Source organism: Orycteropus afer, unplaced genomic scaffold (genome assembly GCF_000298275.1).
Source record: "Orycteropus afer afer isolate SDZICR_OR568_19922 unplaced genomic scaffold, OryAfe1.0 scaffold00001, whole genome shotgun sequence".
NCBI lineage: Eukaryota > Metazoa > Chordata > Mammalia > Tubulidentata > Orycteropodidae > Orycteropus > Orycteropus afer.
In genome coordinates, this window is record NW_006921588.1 from 25173564 (window position 1) to 25192665 (window position 19102).

General features: G+C 38.7%; 1 protein-coding gene across 1 annotated transcript in view; it reads left to right on the forward strand.

The window, feature by feature from the left end:
• The window catches only part of CHN1 (chimerin 1), a 146905-nt gene extending 128944 nt beyond the window's left edge, over positions 1-17961 (forward strand). The window contains exons 6-10 of the mRNA XM_007939849.2: positions 2694-2867; positions 3607-3684; positions 8445-8582; positions 16044-16149; positions 17790-17961. Coding sequence (XP_007938040.2) covers positions 2694-2867; positions 3607-3684; positions 8445-8582; positions 16044-16149; positions 17790-17961 — 668 coding nt within the window. The remainder of the gene's footprint in view (positions 1-2693; positions 2868-3606; positions 3685-8444; positions 8583-16043; positions 16150-17789) is intronic.
• Positions 17962-19102: the final 1141 nt, after the last annotated feature.

The following is a 19102-nucleotide window of genomic DNA, read 5'->3' on the forward strand; positions in this document are numbered from 1 at the left end:
ACAACAACAACATCACTACGGAAGGAGATTGCCCAACCTTCCTTCTGAGGAGTGGCTGGTGGGTTTGAACTACCAGCCTTCTGGTTAGCAGTCAAGTGCCTTAGGCACTATGCTACCAGAGCTCCTAATCTAGCATTTATAATGTGTAAAGCATTTTGAATGCACTGGCTTATTTAATTCTCCTAATTCTCATAAGAATTTCTAACCAAAAAAACAAGCAGAACTATGTCTTGCCCAGAAATCCCAGACAGTGGTCATGTTGTTGTATGATTTTCATATTGGTTTCATTAGGACCTGGCTTTAAATTTTATTAGCCCACTTTGATTGGATTTATAAAAGGTCAACGTCTAGCTTTAATGAACTTAAAAACAAATGGGTTGTGTTTTTTAAAACATAAGGATGACGGTGAGTTACTTTAATTGAATTATTCAGCTTATGGTTTATCACTCTTCAATCTAATGTAGTAAAATATTTGTATCTCTTCTATCCCTTCTAAAATTGCATTGTCTTCTTCTTGTTGAAAAATATAAATGTCTCAAATGTTAACTAGAAAATGTCTGAGTTCTGGCATGTGAGAAGTTAAAACCCAGTAAAATTTAAATTTACTAAGTGTAACTTCAGTAAAGGAGATATGGTATGTTGTTAAAATCAGGAACTCTAGAATCATACCTAGGCTTGAATCCCAGCTCCACTATGTACTAAACCATGACCTTGAATAAATTACTTGAGACTTACGTGCTTGGTTTCCTCAGATATAAAATAAGAAGAATAGTAGTACCTGTTTTATAGAGCTTTGTGAGTTTCAATGAAATAATAAATGTAAAGCATGTGGAACAATGCCTGGCACTATTAAGCCCTCAAAAAGAGTTAGCTGGTGATAGTAGTAGTAACAACAATAACAGTTATTTTTAGCTACTAGGTGAATTACATATTGTTGTTGTTGTTGTTGTTAGGTGTCATTGAGTCAGTTTTGACTCATAGTGACCCTGTGTACAGCAGAACCAAACACTGCCCAGGCCTGGGCCGCCTCATAGCCGTTGCTGTGCCTGAGCTCCTTGGCACAGCCACTGGGCCAGTGCGTCTGCTTGAGCTTCTTCCTCTTCTCACTGACCCTCTGCTTCAGTGAACATGATGTCCTCTAAGGACTGGTCCCTCATAACATATGCAAAGTATGTGAGAGGAAGTCTCCTCAACCTCACCTCTAAGGAGCATTCTGGCTGTACTTCTTCCAAGACAGATTTGTTTGTTCTTTTGGCAACCTGTGGCACATTCAGTATTCTTCCCCAACACCACAATTCGAATGCATCAATTCTTCTTCGGTCTTCCTTACTCATTATCCAGCTTAGTCCTCAAAGTGACATCTTTGCTTTTCAACACTTTGAAGAGGTGTTTTGCAGCGGTTTTGCCCAGTACGATACATCATTTGATTTCTTGACTACTACTTCCATGGGTGTTGATTGTGGATCCAAGTAAAATTAAATCCTTGACAGCTTCAGTCTTTTCTCTATTTATCATGATGCTGCTTATTGGTCCACTTATGAGGGTTCTTGTTTTCTTTATTTATGTTGAAGTACGATACACATTTTGATCTTCATCTGTCAACGTTTCAAGTCTCCTTCAATTCCAGCAAGCAAGGTTGTGTCATTTGCATACCACAAGTTGTTAATGAGTCTTCTTCTAATCTTGCTGCCATGTTCTTCTTCATAAAGTCCAGCTTCTTGGATTATTTGTTCAGCATACAGATTGATAAGTATCGTGAAAGGACACAACCCTGACACACACTTTTCCTGATTTTCAACCAGACAGTATACCTTGTTTTGTTCAAACATCTGCCTCTTGGTCTGTGTCCAGATGCCACATAAAATGAAATTGTATTAAGTTTTTCATTGGCTGGTTGGCATAATGTTACATTTTGTTGACATTTAATTAGACATTTATTAATTTGGTTTTCAGTCTGGTTTGTATTCTCCTGAGATCATGTTGTTGTTAGGTGCTGGTGAGTCAGTTCTAACTCATAGTGACCCTGTGAACAACAGAACGAAACACTGCCTGGTCCTGCACCATCCTCACAGTCATGCTGTGTTTGAGCCCATTGTTGCAGCCACTGTGTCTATCTGTCTCTTTGAGGGTCTTCCTCTTCTTCGCTGACCCTTTGAGTTTCTGAGGCGATAAATCTTCATGAAAATAGATAGCCCAGTCTTCCTTCTGTGGAGTGCCTGGTGAGTTTGAACCGCCAACCTTCTGGTTAGCAGTCAAATGCCTTAGGCACTACGCCACCAGAGCTCCTTTGACCCTCTACTTTACCAATCATGATATCCTTCTCCAGAGAGTGGTCCCTCCTGATAAAATGAACAAAGTATGAGAAACAAAGTCTTAACCAACCTCGCTTCTAAGGAGCACTGCAGCTGTTCTTCTTCCAAGACAGATTTGTTTGTTCTTCTGGCAGTCTAGAGATCACACAGCTATTAAATGATGAAGCCTGAGCTAGAATTCTGGTCTCCTGACTTACAACCAGTGTTTTCTAAGAGAAAACAGGAAAGAATGTTTCTTTATTCTAAAGGAACTGCTGAAGGCTGAGTCCCCTTTTAAACCTAATCCAAGCTGGAGTGTCGTTTGCTAAAATAAACCCTACAGAATGCTCAAAACCCTGTGAAGACATAATGAATTTTTTCCTCCTTTATTCTTTTTTTTAGATTGTGGTTTGAATGTTCATAAGCAGTGTTCCAAGATGGTCCCAAATGACTGTAAGCCAGACTTGAAACATGTCAAAAAGGTATACAGCTGTGACCTTACAACACTTGTAAAAGCACATATCACCAAGCGGCCCATGGTGGTGGACATGTGCATCAGGGAAATTGAATCTAGAGGTAAGACATTGCAAGTACAGTTTAGATAAGTCTTTATTTACCATGAATGAGTCCTTATTGGTCCACTTATGAGGTACGGTTCTAGGTACCTCATTACACAGCACAGGTTGTCTTCTTCTTGGGGGAAGGTTTCAGATGTCAGATAACCTAAAGATCTGAAATGAATTCATTTAATAATCAGATACCTTAATTTCAAGGTATTTTTAATCTGTTATTTTAAAATGTTTTTCTAAGAAGATGCTTCCAGTTTGCTAAAGTTGACACATATAGACAAATTCAATTCAGTTTGGCTATTTTTTTAAGTCTAGGAGCAAAAATGTAAATGCTCTATTAAAACCACCCAAGGCCAAAAACCAGGGCAGCACTCTAATTATTCTTTCCTACTTAGAAAAAACTGCTACAAGCCTATTAATATACTTTATCTTTGTCTGTGTTACATAAAATGTTATGTAATTGGGGTGATAAATTATTTCCCTAAAGACTTAATATATTTGATCTAATTAGACAAGGCAATGGACCAGATGACAGATCTTCAGGTGTCAGTAGGTCAGAGTTAAAGAACTGTGGGTGAAATGGTTTTATTTTAGGAGAAAGGTGTGATATGATTTCTAAAAGGTGCCTTATCGTTCTTTCTGCCACATTACCTCCCCAGATATAAGTATGAGAAGAAGTTAAAATGTGAAGAAAAGACATAGTAATTCCAAAGAAACTAATCAGCTCCCTTGTTTTTCCTTTCCAGGTCTTAATTCTGAAGGACTATACCGAGTATCAGGATTTAGTGACCTAATTGAAGATGTCAAGATGGCTTTTGACAGAGGTCTGTTCTTCAGCATAATCATTCACTTAAGACAATAATACTTTTTACCAAAAAGTATTGGTACTATTTCTTATGGGTTTTTTTTTTCCATTATTATTCTAAATCATTGATGATTATTACACCAAATAAAAGGATTCAGGTTCTTAGTTTATAGTCTGTTACAATTTTTTTTTTATTAGTCATAGGTATTAAACTGTCAAATTTTAGGGTAAGAAACAAGTATAAAATTTAACAGGATTATCAGTCTTTGTGTAACCAAGGTTATCCATATTCCCTGAAATGCAAGAGACCAATTAAATTTACCAAAAACCATAAAGAGAAAAGGAGGGGCATTGTAATGCCTTTCAGATCTTGGATTTCTCCAGCTTGAATTGCCCCACTAGCTCTTTGTCTTCCATGCTTTTCTGCACCCACATCGCCATCTCTGAATGAAGACCCAAGTCCTGGCTTGTATGGGGAAAAGGGAGCCTGGGAGGAGCCATGAGGCTTTCTATTAATTTTTTTAACTGAATTTAAATTAAGATCTATTTCCATGGTTATCCAATGGGCCTTTGCTTCAAGTACTGAAATACAGTAATACCAAAGAGGAGCTGTAACCTCAGATATAGAAAGTAGAAACAGAGTAAGAATGGAAAATAGAGTAGTGATCTTTTAAAATGCCTCTTTCCTTTGTAAATGTGTATTTCTATCCTTCTCACTGCTCCCCCATTCACAAACCTTTTTAGGCAACAAAGGCAGGAGATAAAAAGAAATTAAATACTTAAATGAAATTGTGACTTTTACCAACCTGATATCTAGGCTAACCCAAGGATTTGATAAGAGCACAACAAGGTGAGGTGCAGTGTATAATGTGTTAAACCCAAAGAAGCTTCAAGAAAAATAAACCTGAATCCATGCCAAATTAAATGTTTAAAGGATCTTTTTTTCTCTGGAAGGTAGCAACTGAGCATGTCCATTCCCAGCCACTGACTATTATTCTCAGAAATAAGCCAACACTGACAAAGAAACAGAGTTTTTCCACAGACCCCCTGGAAGCAAATAAATGATACAGTTTCCTCTTGCTAAAGATGGAAGACAGCCTATTTGTACTCTGAAAACAACAATAACAGATTAGAAAATTCATGAAGAGGTCACCTTGGTTCTGTATAGCTGCACCCTTGGGGTCAAGTCTTTGACCTTTGGGATGTGTACCAGCAGTCATGGGTAGGATCTGGAGGAATGATACCAAGAATTTTAACAAAGGTTTTGACCAGTGGCTTGGATAACTCAATTCTGAACATAAATGCTGCCCCAGATCTATGAATGTTCATAGGAGTGTGGGGTATCAAAGGGAGCAAAGTAAATTTGAAATAATTAGGAGTGGTCACTACTGACAGGCTTAAACTTCAAATAGTAAGATCCAGAAAGAAAAGAAGGCTCCTTGGTCTCTGTCCAAGTGAGATGAAAACATACGTTCACATAAAAACCTGCACACAAGTGTTCATGGCAGCTTTAGAGTTTCATAGCAGCTTTATTCATAAGTGCCAGAAATTGGAAGCAACCAAGACGACCTTTAATAGAAGAATGGATAAACAAACTGTGGTACAGCCATGTGATAGAGTAGTAGTCAGCAATGAAAACAAGAAATGAGCCATGAAAACACAGTGAGGAACCTTTAGTGCATATGGCTAAATGAAAAAAGTAAGTCCAAACGAGCTGCATAGTGTATGAGTCCCAACAATATGACTGTCTGGAAAAGGCAGAACTAGAGAGACAGTGGAAAGATGAGTAGTTGCCACAGGGGTGGGATGAATAGGTGTAGCACAGGGCATGTTTAGGGTCGTAAAACTATTCTGTATAATACTATAATGGTGGATACATAACTTTATGTATTTGTCAAAACCCATAGTGCACACAAAGAGTAGTGAACCCTAGTGTAAAGTATGGACTTTAGTTAATAGTATATCAACAATTGTATTAATTGTCACAGGAATGCAGGATGTTAATAAGAAAAACAAGATGGGGGAGGAGAGGTTAATGGAAACTCTCTACTTTCTGTACAGTTTCTCTGTAAACCTAAAATTACTCTTAAAAAAAAGAGGTGGGTTATTAAAGAAGAAATGGCAGCATCTGTAGGATGCAGGAATGAGCTCATTTGACAAGTGTTGAGGTAAAAATAAAAAAAAAGCAGAATTTGGAAGATATTCCCTAGTTTAGAAGATAGTCATTGAATGGAGAACAAACTACCCCAAAGGCAGCAGATGCCATTATAGCTTTGTTCCATTTGTCTTCTGGTGGAACAGCAGATAATTTCTGTGGCCAGTACACTGAGGCCCCTGGGAAGGTTAAAGCAAATAAAAACCCTTAAACCTTGCCCCAGGAGAGCCCCCATCTGGTGTAAGAATCAGGAACCAAAAGTAATGATGAAACAAACAGGTTACAGAATGTGTAATAGTTCATAGCACTATTAGAATATAATATGTTGATATCAGTTTCAAAAATGTGTTTATATTAAGACTGATGGAAGAGAGTGTATAGTCTAATTAAAAAGCAGATTTCTAAATCTATGCTACCCTAAAGAATAATGTAGAATCTGCAAAACACCGCATAACGTGGATGAACTTGGAGGACATTATGCTGAGTGAAATAAATCAATCCCAGAAGGACAAATATTAGTTCATTATTGTAAAAAGTCAAGGAAAGGGTTACATATGGTAGGAAACTTTCTTTGTTGGTTATCAGGGGGAAGAGGGGAGGGGAGGAAACACTGCAAAAATTAAAATTAAAAGCAGATTTCTAAATAATCAGCTGAATTATAATATACAGGTTAAGTCCCAGAATGTTAATCTTTTAGGCTCCTAGCTTGTGTAAATCTATTTTCTTCTCATTCCTTAATTCAGAAATACTTACTAAGTATTTATTTATTTATTTATTTAAGCGGCTTCTGTGTTCTTTACTTTTGATACAGCAGTTAGCCATGTATACTTGGTCTTTACATGCTCATGGAGGGTTCATATTAAATAATAATCACAATAATTATTTATTTTAATAAAATGCCATCAGGGAAAATATTAATAGCTTGAGAAACTTTACCTAGTTGGGTGTGGGGTGGATGTGGAGAAGGATGGAGATAAGAAGAGGCCCCTGAAAATAAATCTGTAAGCTAAAGCTTAAAAGATGAACGGAAGTTTTCTGTATACACATTGAGTAGCAAAGACACAGGATATGTAAAGGCTCTGACAAAGGAATTATATGCAAAGGGCCTGAGGCAGACCCTGGAGAGGTACTGAATGCTCTTAGAGCTTTGAAGTGAGTGAAGGGAGAGTGGACTGAAATGTTATTAAAACAAGAAAAAATTATCTGACTCATAGAAGGTTCTCAGACCAGCCTCCAAATCCTGTTTCACCCATCATGTACTTAACCCATAATAATCGTGCTTTATTTTCTAAACCAAAAACCACAAATTAGACCTGTACTGGAACAGGGTATTTGAGTTCTGAATTCTCCTTGAAAAACAGCTAATTGGTATTAGAAACAGTAGTCATGTGGCAACAGAGAAAAAAACTTACTCTTGCTCTTTTCTGAGTGAAAATTTGATAATTGCCTTTGGTATTCTTCTGTCTTCCTTTGTGCTTCCCACACCCTTCTCCAGGTCCTTAGGCCCCCAGCACCTCATCCTTCCCTAAGGGTCCCCCATGGAAGCAATCTAGTTCACTTTTCCTTCCAGACAGCACTTTATCCCACTTACACTGCCACTGCGTCTGATTTCCAACCAAGTGTGAAAAAAGGGCATGGATGACCTAATTCAGCTCACACTTGGATGTGTCTGATAGGTGGAGGTATTTGCATCTTAAAAGAAGCTGCTTTTTAACCCATGTTGTTGTTATGTGCCGTCAAGCCATCTCCAACTCATAGGGACCCCTCCTTGGGTTTCCAAGACGGTGTCTCTACGGAAGTAGATTGCCCAATCTTCCTTCCAAAGAAAGGCTGTTGAGTTTGAACCACCAGCCATCTGGTTAGCAGTCAAGTGCCTTAGGCACTATGCTACCAGAGCTCCCTTTTAACCCATAGTAATCTTTTATAAACCAAATTAAATAAAAGAAATCTGGGATAGGATGTAGTTCAGAATAGATGCTAATTAACTCTGCTAAATGAATAGTCAGATATTTTAACAAAGCAAAGTACTGAAGGCAGATGTGTGTAACAAGGGATGACTCTGATGGAAGGCTGGCTTTGCTGGAGAGTCTCGAGTGTCAGCTTCTAAAGGTCTCCCCCATGATACAGTTTCTTCTATTCTTGGTATTTCAACACTCTGAAGTTTTGTTTCCTTTGCTTTCTACTCTCTTCCCTCTCCCAGGGCTCAGGCAAGGTCCAAGTGCTATGTGTAGAAGCCTGGGTGAGATAAAAGGAGCCTTTTATGCTGGGGGTCTCATCTTCTGTAAATTGGGATTGCCTGCCTTGCAATTTTCCACATTCTCTATGTTTATTTAAAAAAAAAAAATTAAAAGCAAATCTACACCATCCCTAGGAATTCTCTGGCAGATAAGAAATAAAGAGTTGTTTTCTGTGGACCTCACTCTATAACTGCAGAATAGAAACTTTTTACTGTTTCACTGAAAGTTGATCATTACTATATATAATATAGCACTCTAAATTTGGTATTTAAAAATGGAGCAGTGCTAGTCTTTAAAAACTGACTGTGTATATACATATGTCATTTTTTTTTAAACCGTACTCTGGGTCCAGTTATTTATTTTTATTTCTTTTAACATTCTTAAAAGATGGTGAGAAAGCAGATATTTCTGTGAACATGTATGAAGATATCAACATTATCACTGGTGCGCTTAAACTGTACTTCAGGGATTTGCCAATTCCACTCATCACATACGATGCCTACCCTAAGTTTATAGAATCTGCTAGTAAGTATGAATTGGTGTGTTCTGAATAACCTGACAAATGGCTCCTCCTGCTAGCCATTTTTCCTGGCTTTCCTGCTGACTGTCTTAAATGCATTTTATGAAATATTTCCCCTTTGCCTCTCTCCATGGTTAATGTACTCACGTGAATTTTCCAGACACTTTGCTCTAACAAAGGTCATTTGTGACTTCACCCAACCGAAGTTTCTTTGTGATGTGCTAGCCCTCACGTTCCAAAATAAGGCTATTGCACCACTTCTCACGTGTGGACTAACATCTTTACAGAAAAAAAAAATGCATTACTAGAAAAATAAGATGAACAAAAACTTACAAAACACAAGACCAATTTTCTATTATTAGATTCAAAAGACATAAAAATCACACTGTGAGATTGCTGTAAATGACTCTCAGTTTCCATGCTTATCCTGAGACAGACTGTTAGCAAACTGTTTGCACACTGGTAGTGGTCCTGGGATCACAGTTTATAGAGCACTGTTTCATATCAGGAAGTTGCTTTCCACAGTGCTATCTGACAAAAAAATGAAAAGAAGCAAAACTTATTTGCCAAATTTTATTTGCTGCAAAAATCATACTTGTAATCCATACCTCATTTTTTTAAAGGAGAGAATTCTTAATAGGTTTTTAAGTGTTAGAATTGCTGGGTTTTGGTAAAGATAAACTATTACAGTCATTTTGCTTTTCTCTCTTTAAAACTATATATTGCCTTAATCTTTAAATAATAACATCACTTCCTTAGTACCCAAACCAAACCATTGCCATAGCATCGATTCCAACTCATAGCAACCCTATGGGACAGAGTAGACCTGCCCCATAGGATCTCCAAGGCATCTTTATGGAAGCGCTGCCACATCGTTCATGGAGCACCAAGTGGCTTCAAACTGCTGACCCTTCAGTTAGCAGTCAAGCACTTAACCACTGTGCCACCAGGATTGCTCTCCTTAGTAACACTGATTTGCTCTTTAACTTTGAAATTTTATGAAGTACAAGCTTTCTTAGTTCTAATTTTTAGCTCTCCCTTCAGAGCTTTTGTTGAGAATTTTTGTGGTTACTTCCACGTAACCCTGATTTCTTTCCAGTCAGTTCAAGCTCTCATGTAGATAAGAGCCGTGAGAATTAATAACTGATTTTTACAATGTTTTTTATTAGAAAGCACGGAAGAGTCTAAGTTTCCACCATAGGAATTTAACTCCTGTGTCTTGGAATGGATTCAGTCCTATCATGGAAATTGTCTGAGGGCCTTTACTGTTTCTTGTTGTGTATGTCAAAGGTTTCCTCCTCAGAGATAACAAGTCTGATTGCCACTAATCTGAAAAGCACTTCACACATACTGATACTGTAAACAGCTGCTGGGTCACCAGGTTCACTCTGATCCCCAGGGCAGTGCTGAGATGGACTGGATAGGGGTTCCTATCCTCATACTAGGAGCTCTGGTAGCATAGTGCCTAAGGCACTTGACTGCTAACCAGAAGGCTGGCAGTTCAAACCCACCAGCCACTCCTTGGAAGGAAGATGGGGCAATCTACTTCCATAGTGATACTGCCTCGGAAACCCAAGGAGGGGTCGCTATGAGTCGGGTCCAACTTGACAGCATATAATAATAACATCCTCATACTACTTGGGAAAATAACTGTAACTTGGGCTCTTTGCTTAACCCAAGAGCATCCAATTGCATAGGACAGAACAAGGACTCAAACCCAAGCTCTGAACTCCACACTATCATTTCATCTTGTTGTTGTTGTTAGGTGCCGTCGGTAGCGACCCCTCCTTGGGTTTCCAAGGCAGTATCACTATGGAAATAGATTAAAATCCAAGCCCTTCTTGGTGGATTCCAAGGCCTTTTATTCCACACTCCCAAACTGCCTCACCTTCATTTCTACAAGGAGCTCTGGTGGTGCAATGGTTAAAGTTTGTCTGAAAGGTCAGCGGTTCAAGCCCACCAAGATTTTATAGCCTTCGAAACCCTGTAGGGCAGTTCTACTCTGTCCTGTAGGGTCGCTATGAGTCAGAATCAACTCAATGGCAGTGGGTTTGGTTTTGTAGGTTCATTCCCCATGTCTGCCCTGTTTTGCTGAGAAAAATGTTCCCTACTTCAGTATTATTATTCGGCTTCCAAACCATTTGTCATTGTTCTGAGGTTTGTCTCTGAAACCATCTTCTTGTCTGAAATCAGCAAGCTCCCTTATCTCACTCCACAGGGAGCTCTTGAAACCACATCATAAGAAAGAAACTTCCCCAAATCAAGGTAGAAATTCCTCCTTCTTACACTATCAACTCTTTTGATGTGTGATGTCAGTGACACCAAAAACCCTGGCATAATCCTTGTTCATGTTTGATATTGATATAATTGTTTGTGGTACACTGGGTCCTTGTACATATCTTTTCTAGCAGTAAAGCCTGTTTCATCGTTTAGAGTTTAGACACAGCCATTCTCTTAAAAGGCAAGATAATAGAAGATGAGAGAAGCTAGCATTTATAGAGCATATACTACATGCCAGGAATCATGCTAGGCACTTTATATCCATGATATTATAGAAAAGAGATGTTACAGGGTATAAGTCAGTTGCCCAAGGTCACATCACTAGAAGAGGTAGCACTGATATTCATACATCTGTCTAAATTCTAAGCCCCTGGTCTCTCCACTGTGCCACACACTGCTTGGCTCACCTGATGGAACCAGGAACAAAAAAACTAACATAGAGGAGGAAGACAAAAAAGAAGAACCCCTTCCACAAGAAGAACAAGGTTAGATGACCCCACCTGAAGCAGTTGCTCTTAAACTTTTATCTCTCAGGCCCTAAAAGGACTTGGGTCATGTTCTTTAGATCTCAGGTGTCTCTAGCATTCATTAGCATGCTTTGCCAACAAAAAATCAGTGTTCACCTTAAAGCTCTCGTCTGCAAAATCTTTTCTGAGCTCTGCTGCCACAGCTTCCTCTGAAGAACCTGCAACTTGAAAATTGAAAGGGAGTGGAAGCAGGGAATGAAAAAGGGATGCAAAGAGTGGAGAACCTACCTTGAAATATTGTTCTACGCACATCTTTTTCCTTGTTCCCTCTCCCTACCAGTTAAGAAACTGCTGTTCTAGAAAATAAAGGCTTAGAAGACAAGTGTTTCTCAGTGGGCCTGCTCAATAGCCAGCATTTATGGATTGTTCCTGACTACAAGGAACACAACACTACCAAAGTTGAGTTCCTGATAGTACTGACTGTAGGAAATCTTTGCTGGTCAAGCAGTCTGAGAGCTCTTTTTCCCAGAAGAACATAGAAAAACTACATGAGTCAGTTGGTGTGTAACTTGAATGAGTCAGATAAATGCAGAAATAAAACCCAGGGTTTTTTGTTCTAAGCAACTTAGAATTTCCTGAAGAGACACTTGAGTATGAGAACTTGTTGAGCTTTTAACCCTCAAGTCTGCAACTGACTCACCTCTTTGGCTTAGTGAAATTTATTCTTGTATTTGAGTTTCTCTATTAAAAATTGAGAATACATACTTTACAAGAGCTTTTAATTATATCTTGATACGTAGTGCTTATTTCTTACCCCTACGATGTCGAAATTCTCTAGACCCTTCCAGACCCTCCTCGAATGCCATCTCTTCTTCTTCTCCAGATCTCTTAGCCACAGGCCATTGTTCTCTGTATTCTCATTGCACTTGGCCCAGACCCCTTCTACAGCCTTTTTTCCTTTCATACCAGATGATTGATATTCATGTCTTATCTTTCCCCACTAGACCAGCCCCCTATAAAGCCAGGAGTTCTTTCACTCATGTTTGTTTCCATGGTGCCTGATAGTCCCTCACTTACATGATAGGTGTTCAGTAAATATTTCTTGAATTAGTAGCTTGTAAGTTTATACTGAAGGAGAACCATAGAATCTTAGAGGTTTTAGGTACTCTAAGGGGATCATATAGTTAGACTTCCATATATAACATATATTTATTTTAATTCCCAATAACATAACCACAAATTTGGTGCTTTGATAGCAGGCAGTCCACTGATGGACAAATGTAACAGTCGTAAAGCCCTACTTGTGTCCAACAGAAATCTGCCTGCTTTTAACTCCCTCCCACTGACAGTGGTCTTGGCATCACATATTGAAGAGTGCTGATGATGGTCATTCATCTCTGGATGTATTCCATTTTGTGTATATTCCTCTTAAATTATGCTGTGGTCTTCTTAGAGCTAAAGATTTACATTCTCTGAGAAACTGATAATGGGTAATATTCCTTAAGTGTAGGGAAAAAAAAGAAAGAAATTCTAGGACAGAATCTCTGACTTTTGATATCAGTGTATTCAATACATTGTGTCACATATTCCCAAATTTAAGTCTCCATCCAGGCCTTCTCCCTGAACCCCAGATTAATCCACAGTCAGCACGTTTATTTGGATGTCTAATAGATGTCTCAAACAGGACTCCTGATCTTCCCCCATACGTTTCTCATTTAAGTTAATGTAGACATCATCCTCCCAGGTGCCTCAGCTCAAAACTCAGGTCATTCTTGATTCATCTTTTTCCCTTACATCCCTCATGAGGAGCTCCTGTGAACTCTCCCTTCAAAATATATCCAGAATCCAAAACTTCTCATCACCTTCACTGGTTTAAGCTGCTGTCACTCTTCATCTAGCTTTTTTACAATAATTACTGGAATGGTCTTTCTGCTTATACTCTTGGCCTTCTGTAGTCCATTTTCAATATGGCAGTCAAAGGAGAGAGACTGGAAAAATATATGCCGGGTCATAACACTGCTTTGTTCAAAACCTTCCCATTTCTTTCATAGTAAAACATCAAGTCCTTCGAGTGGCTTACATCAGCTGACATGACAGAGTGCCCTGTTACTGTTTCTACCTCACCTCCTCCTGCTCACCTCTTTGCTCATTCTACTTCAGCCACATTTGGCTTCTTGCTTTTCTTCCAACCTTACAGGCATACTGTCCCCTCAGGGTCTTTGCCCTGCTGTTTCTCTGCCTGGAACCTTCTCCCACCAGATCTCCATACAGCTCACTCCCCCACTTTTTTCAAGTCTTTGCTCAAGACCTTCTCCTGGAGGTCTGTCCTGACCACCCCATTTAACATAGCAAACTCCATTCCTCCCAATGCTCTTACTCTGCTGTTTATTCATAGCACTATCCTCATTCTAATATACTACAAAATTTCCTTATTTATCATATTCACTGTTTATTGTCTGTTACTCTCTAATTGAAGGTAAGCTCCCCAAGAGCAGGGAATTTTGTTTGTTAACCTACTAGCACTATCTTTAATCTCATGCTGCCTCAGGTTCTCCCTACAAAGATTAATTGTGGAAGTTATGGAAAAACTCAATTACTCTTTTATCAATTTCCAGAATAGTATAGTTTGAAATTAATAATTCTATGGTAAAAACTAAGTAGATAGTAATGGAATTTTCTTCTCTTAATTCTAGCAATTGAATAATTGAATGTCAGTTTCTGAGATGGTGTTACTCTCCCATGGATTGGCACTCTTTAAAGGCCCTCGAGTCCAAAGACCATGCGTTATCAAGGCAAAAGGCAAATAATCCATTTTTCATTGTAAAGAAGTGAACCAGAAACTGAGGATGCTTTGGGGCAGGAATTGTAAAATGTAAAATTTCTTTAAAAGTTGTAGGCATTGCTTGCGTTCTGAAACTTGTCCTATCTGCTCATCTCTGTGTGTTTTGCCAATGCTAAACTTTTCACATTTATCTTAGGCCCATTTTTACCTGACTCCAATACATTGCCATTGAATTGATTTCTTTTATAAGTAGAAATTAGAAAGAGTAGGATTCTTGACTGTTTCATTCTGTTCCTGTTACATTCTGGTCTGATGTCACCTTCCCAGCAGGTCAAAGCTGCTGTCCTGATTAGGACTCAGCAGTATGAGGTCCTGTTGCAGTTGCCGGGAACCCAGCATTTAAAGGCAGCCCATCTTCCTGACATTTGGGAAGAAGCAGGGATATGCTAGGGTGTTCTTTTTGGAAGCACAGAATTCCACAGATGTCTGTCATTTCTGGTTATGGGAATGTTTGATGAATTGAATGCAATCTGTGACTCAAAGGAATGTGGCTGGATTTTTGGCCAATACAGCAGAATTAAAATATCCAAATGAAGATGGTCCCCTTCCAAGTTTGCACCTTTGGAAGAGTCACAGTTATTTCCGGGATCCTGTCATCACACAGAACATTTGGAATTGCCTTCAAAGTCTGCAGTGCTTTCTTCTGAATATGCTAAGTAGTAGAGCATTTCTGTGTTTTGAGAGAAGTTATATATATATATATATATGTATATCACTCAGTCATTTAAAGCTAAGTTTAGTGATTAAGAGGGGTGAATGTTGGGTGATAAGTTTCTTGGTTTAATAAGAAAAAAATCATGAATATTCTTCTTGTTTTTTTTATGTGCCATCAAGTTGGACCCGACTCATAGCGACCCCTCCTTAGGTTGCCAAGGCAGTATCACTATGGAAGTAGATTGCCCCATCTTCCTTCTGAGGAGTGGCTGGTGGGTTTGAACTGCCAGCCTTGTGGTTAGCAGTCAAGTACCTTAGGCACTATGCTACCAGAGCTCTCATCATGAATATCAATAAGATTTTGGCAGGAGTAATGTTGAGTATAGGGGAGAGGCATGGCTTATACCCTTCCTGAAAAGGGAGTTTCAGGGTATTTTGAACAAAGCAACATCACTATAATAAGCCTGGAATGTATAAATTCTTAATCTATGTCTGCATATCAGTTTGAATTTTTTTTTATAGTTATACCCACAGTATCCAAATCCAGAGACAAACAATTTACACTCAATTATTAACCTAGAGATTGGTGGTTTGAACCCACCCAGGAGTACCTCAGAAGATGGGCCAGGGGATTTGCTTCTGTTAAGACTATAGCCAAGAAAACCCTATGTAGCAGTTCTACTCAGTAACAAAACAATCAAACCCCTATATATTGCATATCTGACTTCCCTAATTAACCCATTGCCATTGGGTTGATTGCAACTCACAGAGACAGTATAGGGCAAAGCAGAACCAGTGCATAGGATTTCCAAGGCTGTAATGTTTATGGAAGCAGACTGCCACAGCTTTCTCCTGCAGAGAAGCTAAGGGTTCAAACTGCTAACTTTCAATTACAGCCAAGTACTTTAATCACTACACCACGAGGACTCCTTTTTCCCCAGTTACCAGACTCTAAAACATTCAAGTGATAAAAGGAAATGCTCCCTACCCCCCTAAAAAAAAAAAAGAAAAAAAGCTCTAAGTGAACAGTATTGAAAAAATTGAAAAGTCAGAGCCTTTGAAACTTGGGACTTGAACTCTTAAAATATTTTCCAAAGCTGTGGGCGAGGATCTGTGAGAGCATTTCTTACCAGCTTTAGATCATCACAAGAGAAGAATTAAGTGAACAGTTTAGACCAGGAGTCTGTTCAAGTTTCTCCTGGGTGTCCCACTTGCTATTTCAGAAATTATGGATCCCGACGAGCAACTGGAAACCCTTCATGAAGCACTGAAACTGTTGCCGCCTGCTCACTGCGAAACGCTCCGGTACCTCATGGCACATCTAAAGAGGCAAGTTACAGGCTTCTAATCTTACACTCATGTCACATCCAAATTTTAAGAATAAAATGAAATGAAAGGGGAAAGAAAGGACAAATGATTTATTAAATGAGTAAATGAATGCATAGCCACATTGTCTTCTTGGGTAAAATTGCCCTAATTGAGAAGGAATGCAAAAAATATTCTGCACTACAGTACTGAATGCAGATTTGATTGTGACATAAATGTACTTGCAGTTCCAGTATATGTTTGCAAATACTCTAGAAATACCAGTATTCTGTTAAGTACATGCATTAATGTTTATGGACAGGAAAAGGTTGCAGCTGTAAAGACACTGGCATATAAGAAAGCCAGAGGAAACTAACTTGCAAGAAGGCTCACTTACCTTCTTGCTCCCAGATGGACACCCCAGACTTAGTGATGGGACTTTAGATTGTTGCCAGTGCTAGAAACTGGCATCAAAAGTGGTAGAGTAAAGAAAGGGAGGAGTGGAAAATAAAATAATATTTCAATTATTTCTGGTCTAATGTTTTAAAGTAGCATAGTTCTGTTTCCCTGCTTGGTCACCCTCAATCTTTACAAATTGAAGCAGTTTTCAAAATTTTGTGACCAAATTTTAGTGATTTCAAAATTGTAAGTCCAATCAGAAACAAAAAAAACCAGTAGAACTTGACATCTATTTTGCATAACTTTTATTTGGAATAGTTTAGATCTTGAACAGTTTAACATGTCTGTGTAACTCAAGAGTTAAACAGCAATGAATATTTCATCTCATGGGTATCTGTATGTTTTCCCTCCTTGAAAGATCAATGAGTTAAAACCTTGGTATAATACGCTTACAACTTTACTTGGCAAATTAAGTTTGCTTCAGATTTAGATGCAATAACTCTCAAATTATAGTCTGTGCTATTACTGTAGCAGTAAAAAGAATATGAACACTTAACCACCCTGACAACGTTGCTTACCTTGAGCCATTTCCTATTACTCTCTCCCTAGGCACTCAGTAGGAGCTCTGGTAGCATAGTGCCTAAGGCACTTGACTGCTAACCAGAAGGTTGGCGGTTCAAACTCACCAGCCACTCCTTGGAAGGAAGGTTGAGCAATCCTACATCTGTAGTGATACTGCCTCGGAAACCCACGGAAGGGAAACCCAAGGAGGGGTCGCTACGAGTCTGGCGACTCGATGGCACATAACAGCAACAACAAACCCTCAGTAAATTGCTTGACTTGCAAAAGTACTAAGTGGGAAACCATAGCCAAAGGGAAGGGAAGAGGAATGGAATAATCAAGATGACCCAGTCCCTTCTCTACTGTTTGCACGCCTACCTCTGCAGCTCTAGGCTATGGCTCTAGTCTCTAGACTGTGATAGATAAGGCACAAATAGAACTGAACCCACACTACCCAACACTTTTAAGTCTTGAGACCCAGTGAGTTACCAGAAATGTAAACTACTTATTAATTTAATTGACTTTAAGGAAATTCAATATTCTGAAGTTAAGGAGAAGTATGGAGGAATAATTGAGCTGAAGAGTTGATACATCATAAGTGGGCACAAGCCTCTCTTGTGAATCTCATTTTTTCAGTGCCCAAGCACAGTGGAGAACCCTCTCGCTTACATGGAGTCATTTATTCCTTCCCTTGTATTTTTCAGAGTGACCCTCCATGAAAAGGAGAACCTGATGAATGCAGAGAACCTTGGAATTGTCTTTGGCCCAACCCTTATGAGATCTCCAGAACTAGATGCAATGGCTGCACTGAATGATATACGATACCAGAGACTGGTGGTGGAGCTGCTCATCAAAAACGAAGATATTTTATTTTAAAATTTTAATTTGAAGGAAGCAATGTTTTACAGATGCAGGAATGTTTTATAGTAATTTAATTGGCTCTTACAGCTGAATCATTTCTTGGTTAAAGGTTTGGGCATATAACCAGATTAAAATGAAGAAATTTTTTGTTGTTTTTGTAGTGCCGCTCAGCTGTCCTTGTAAAACAGTGAACACATGCTTTCCAGTTCTAGTAATACTGGGTGTTTATCATGTTAAGAGAAACTCAAGCTATTGCATGGTTAACCTCCTATTTGGCAAGGGAACCCCATACAAAGAAAACAACGAACCTGCACAGCCCCTTCATCCTGGGTAGTCTGTGGTTGTAATTCAGCATGTTTCACAGAGTAAACCTGTCGTGACTTTGCTTTTGGGTTCTACGTCATTGGTCTCTGATACTTATTCAAACATGCACCCACAAATGGATAAAACAGCACCTCTGGCCCTTGCATTGCCATAGACTATTATATGCCTACTTTTCTCAAACGGTTTATTTCTGGTTTCTCTTAGTTCTTCTATAACATAGTGCTTTCTTTCCAGCAAAAGCAAAATGTGTTTTCAGATTTGTTACTTTAATAAGTTACCCGTACCAATAAAAAATGTACAACACAGATCATTTGCTGTTAAGTTATGATTGGTTTTTTGTTGTGATTTTGTATTTTTATCTGGCATGCATCTATTAATTTATTAAATTTGGCTTTTAGAACCAAAAATATTGCTAGCTTATTTTTTCCAGTTATTGAGAATATTTGGGAAGATGTGTTTGGACATTTACTTAATATTAAGTTCTCCCTCTAATGTCTTTTGTTTACTATTAAAATTTTTGTGATGAGTTCATAAAATAATAATTATTAAACCTCTTAGAACACCCATTCGTTGGAATGATTTTTCTTCTTATACTTCTTTGGCAGAAATGTAGAATATTCCCTGTACCTTTTGAGGGGACAGGAGGCATTCCCACTGGAGCCAGTGGAAAAAGACAAAAGGCTAATTAATAATTTAAAAGAATGACTTTTTCTAAATATTTAGTTTGTCAAAAATGTATGTTGTCTCTCTACAATTGAGAGTTGAGTCCCAGATAGCAGCTTGAGTTCTCCCTGTGGAGAAGGGTGGTCACAGCCAGATGCCAGGCTCTGGG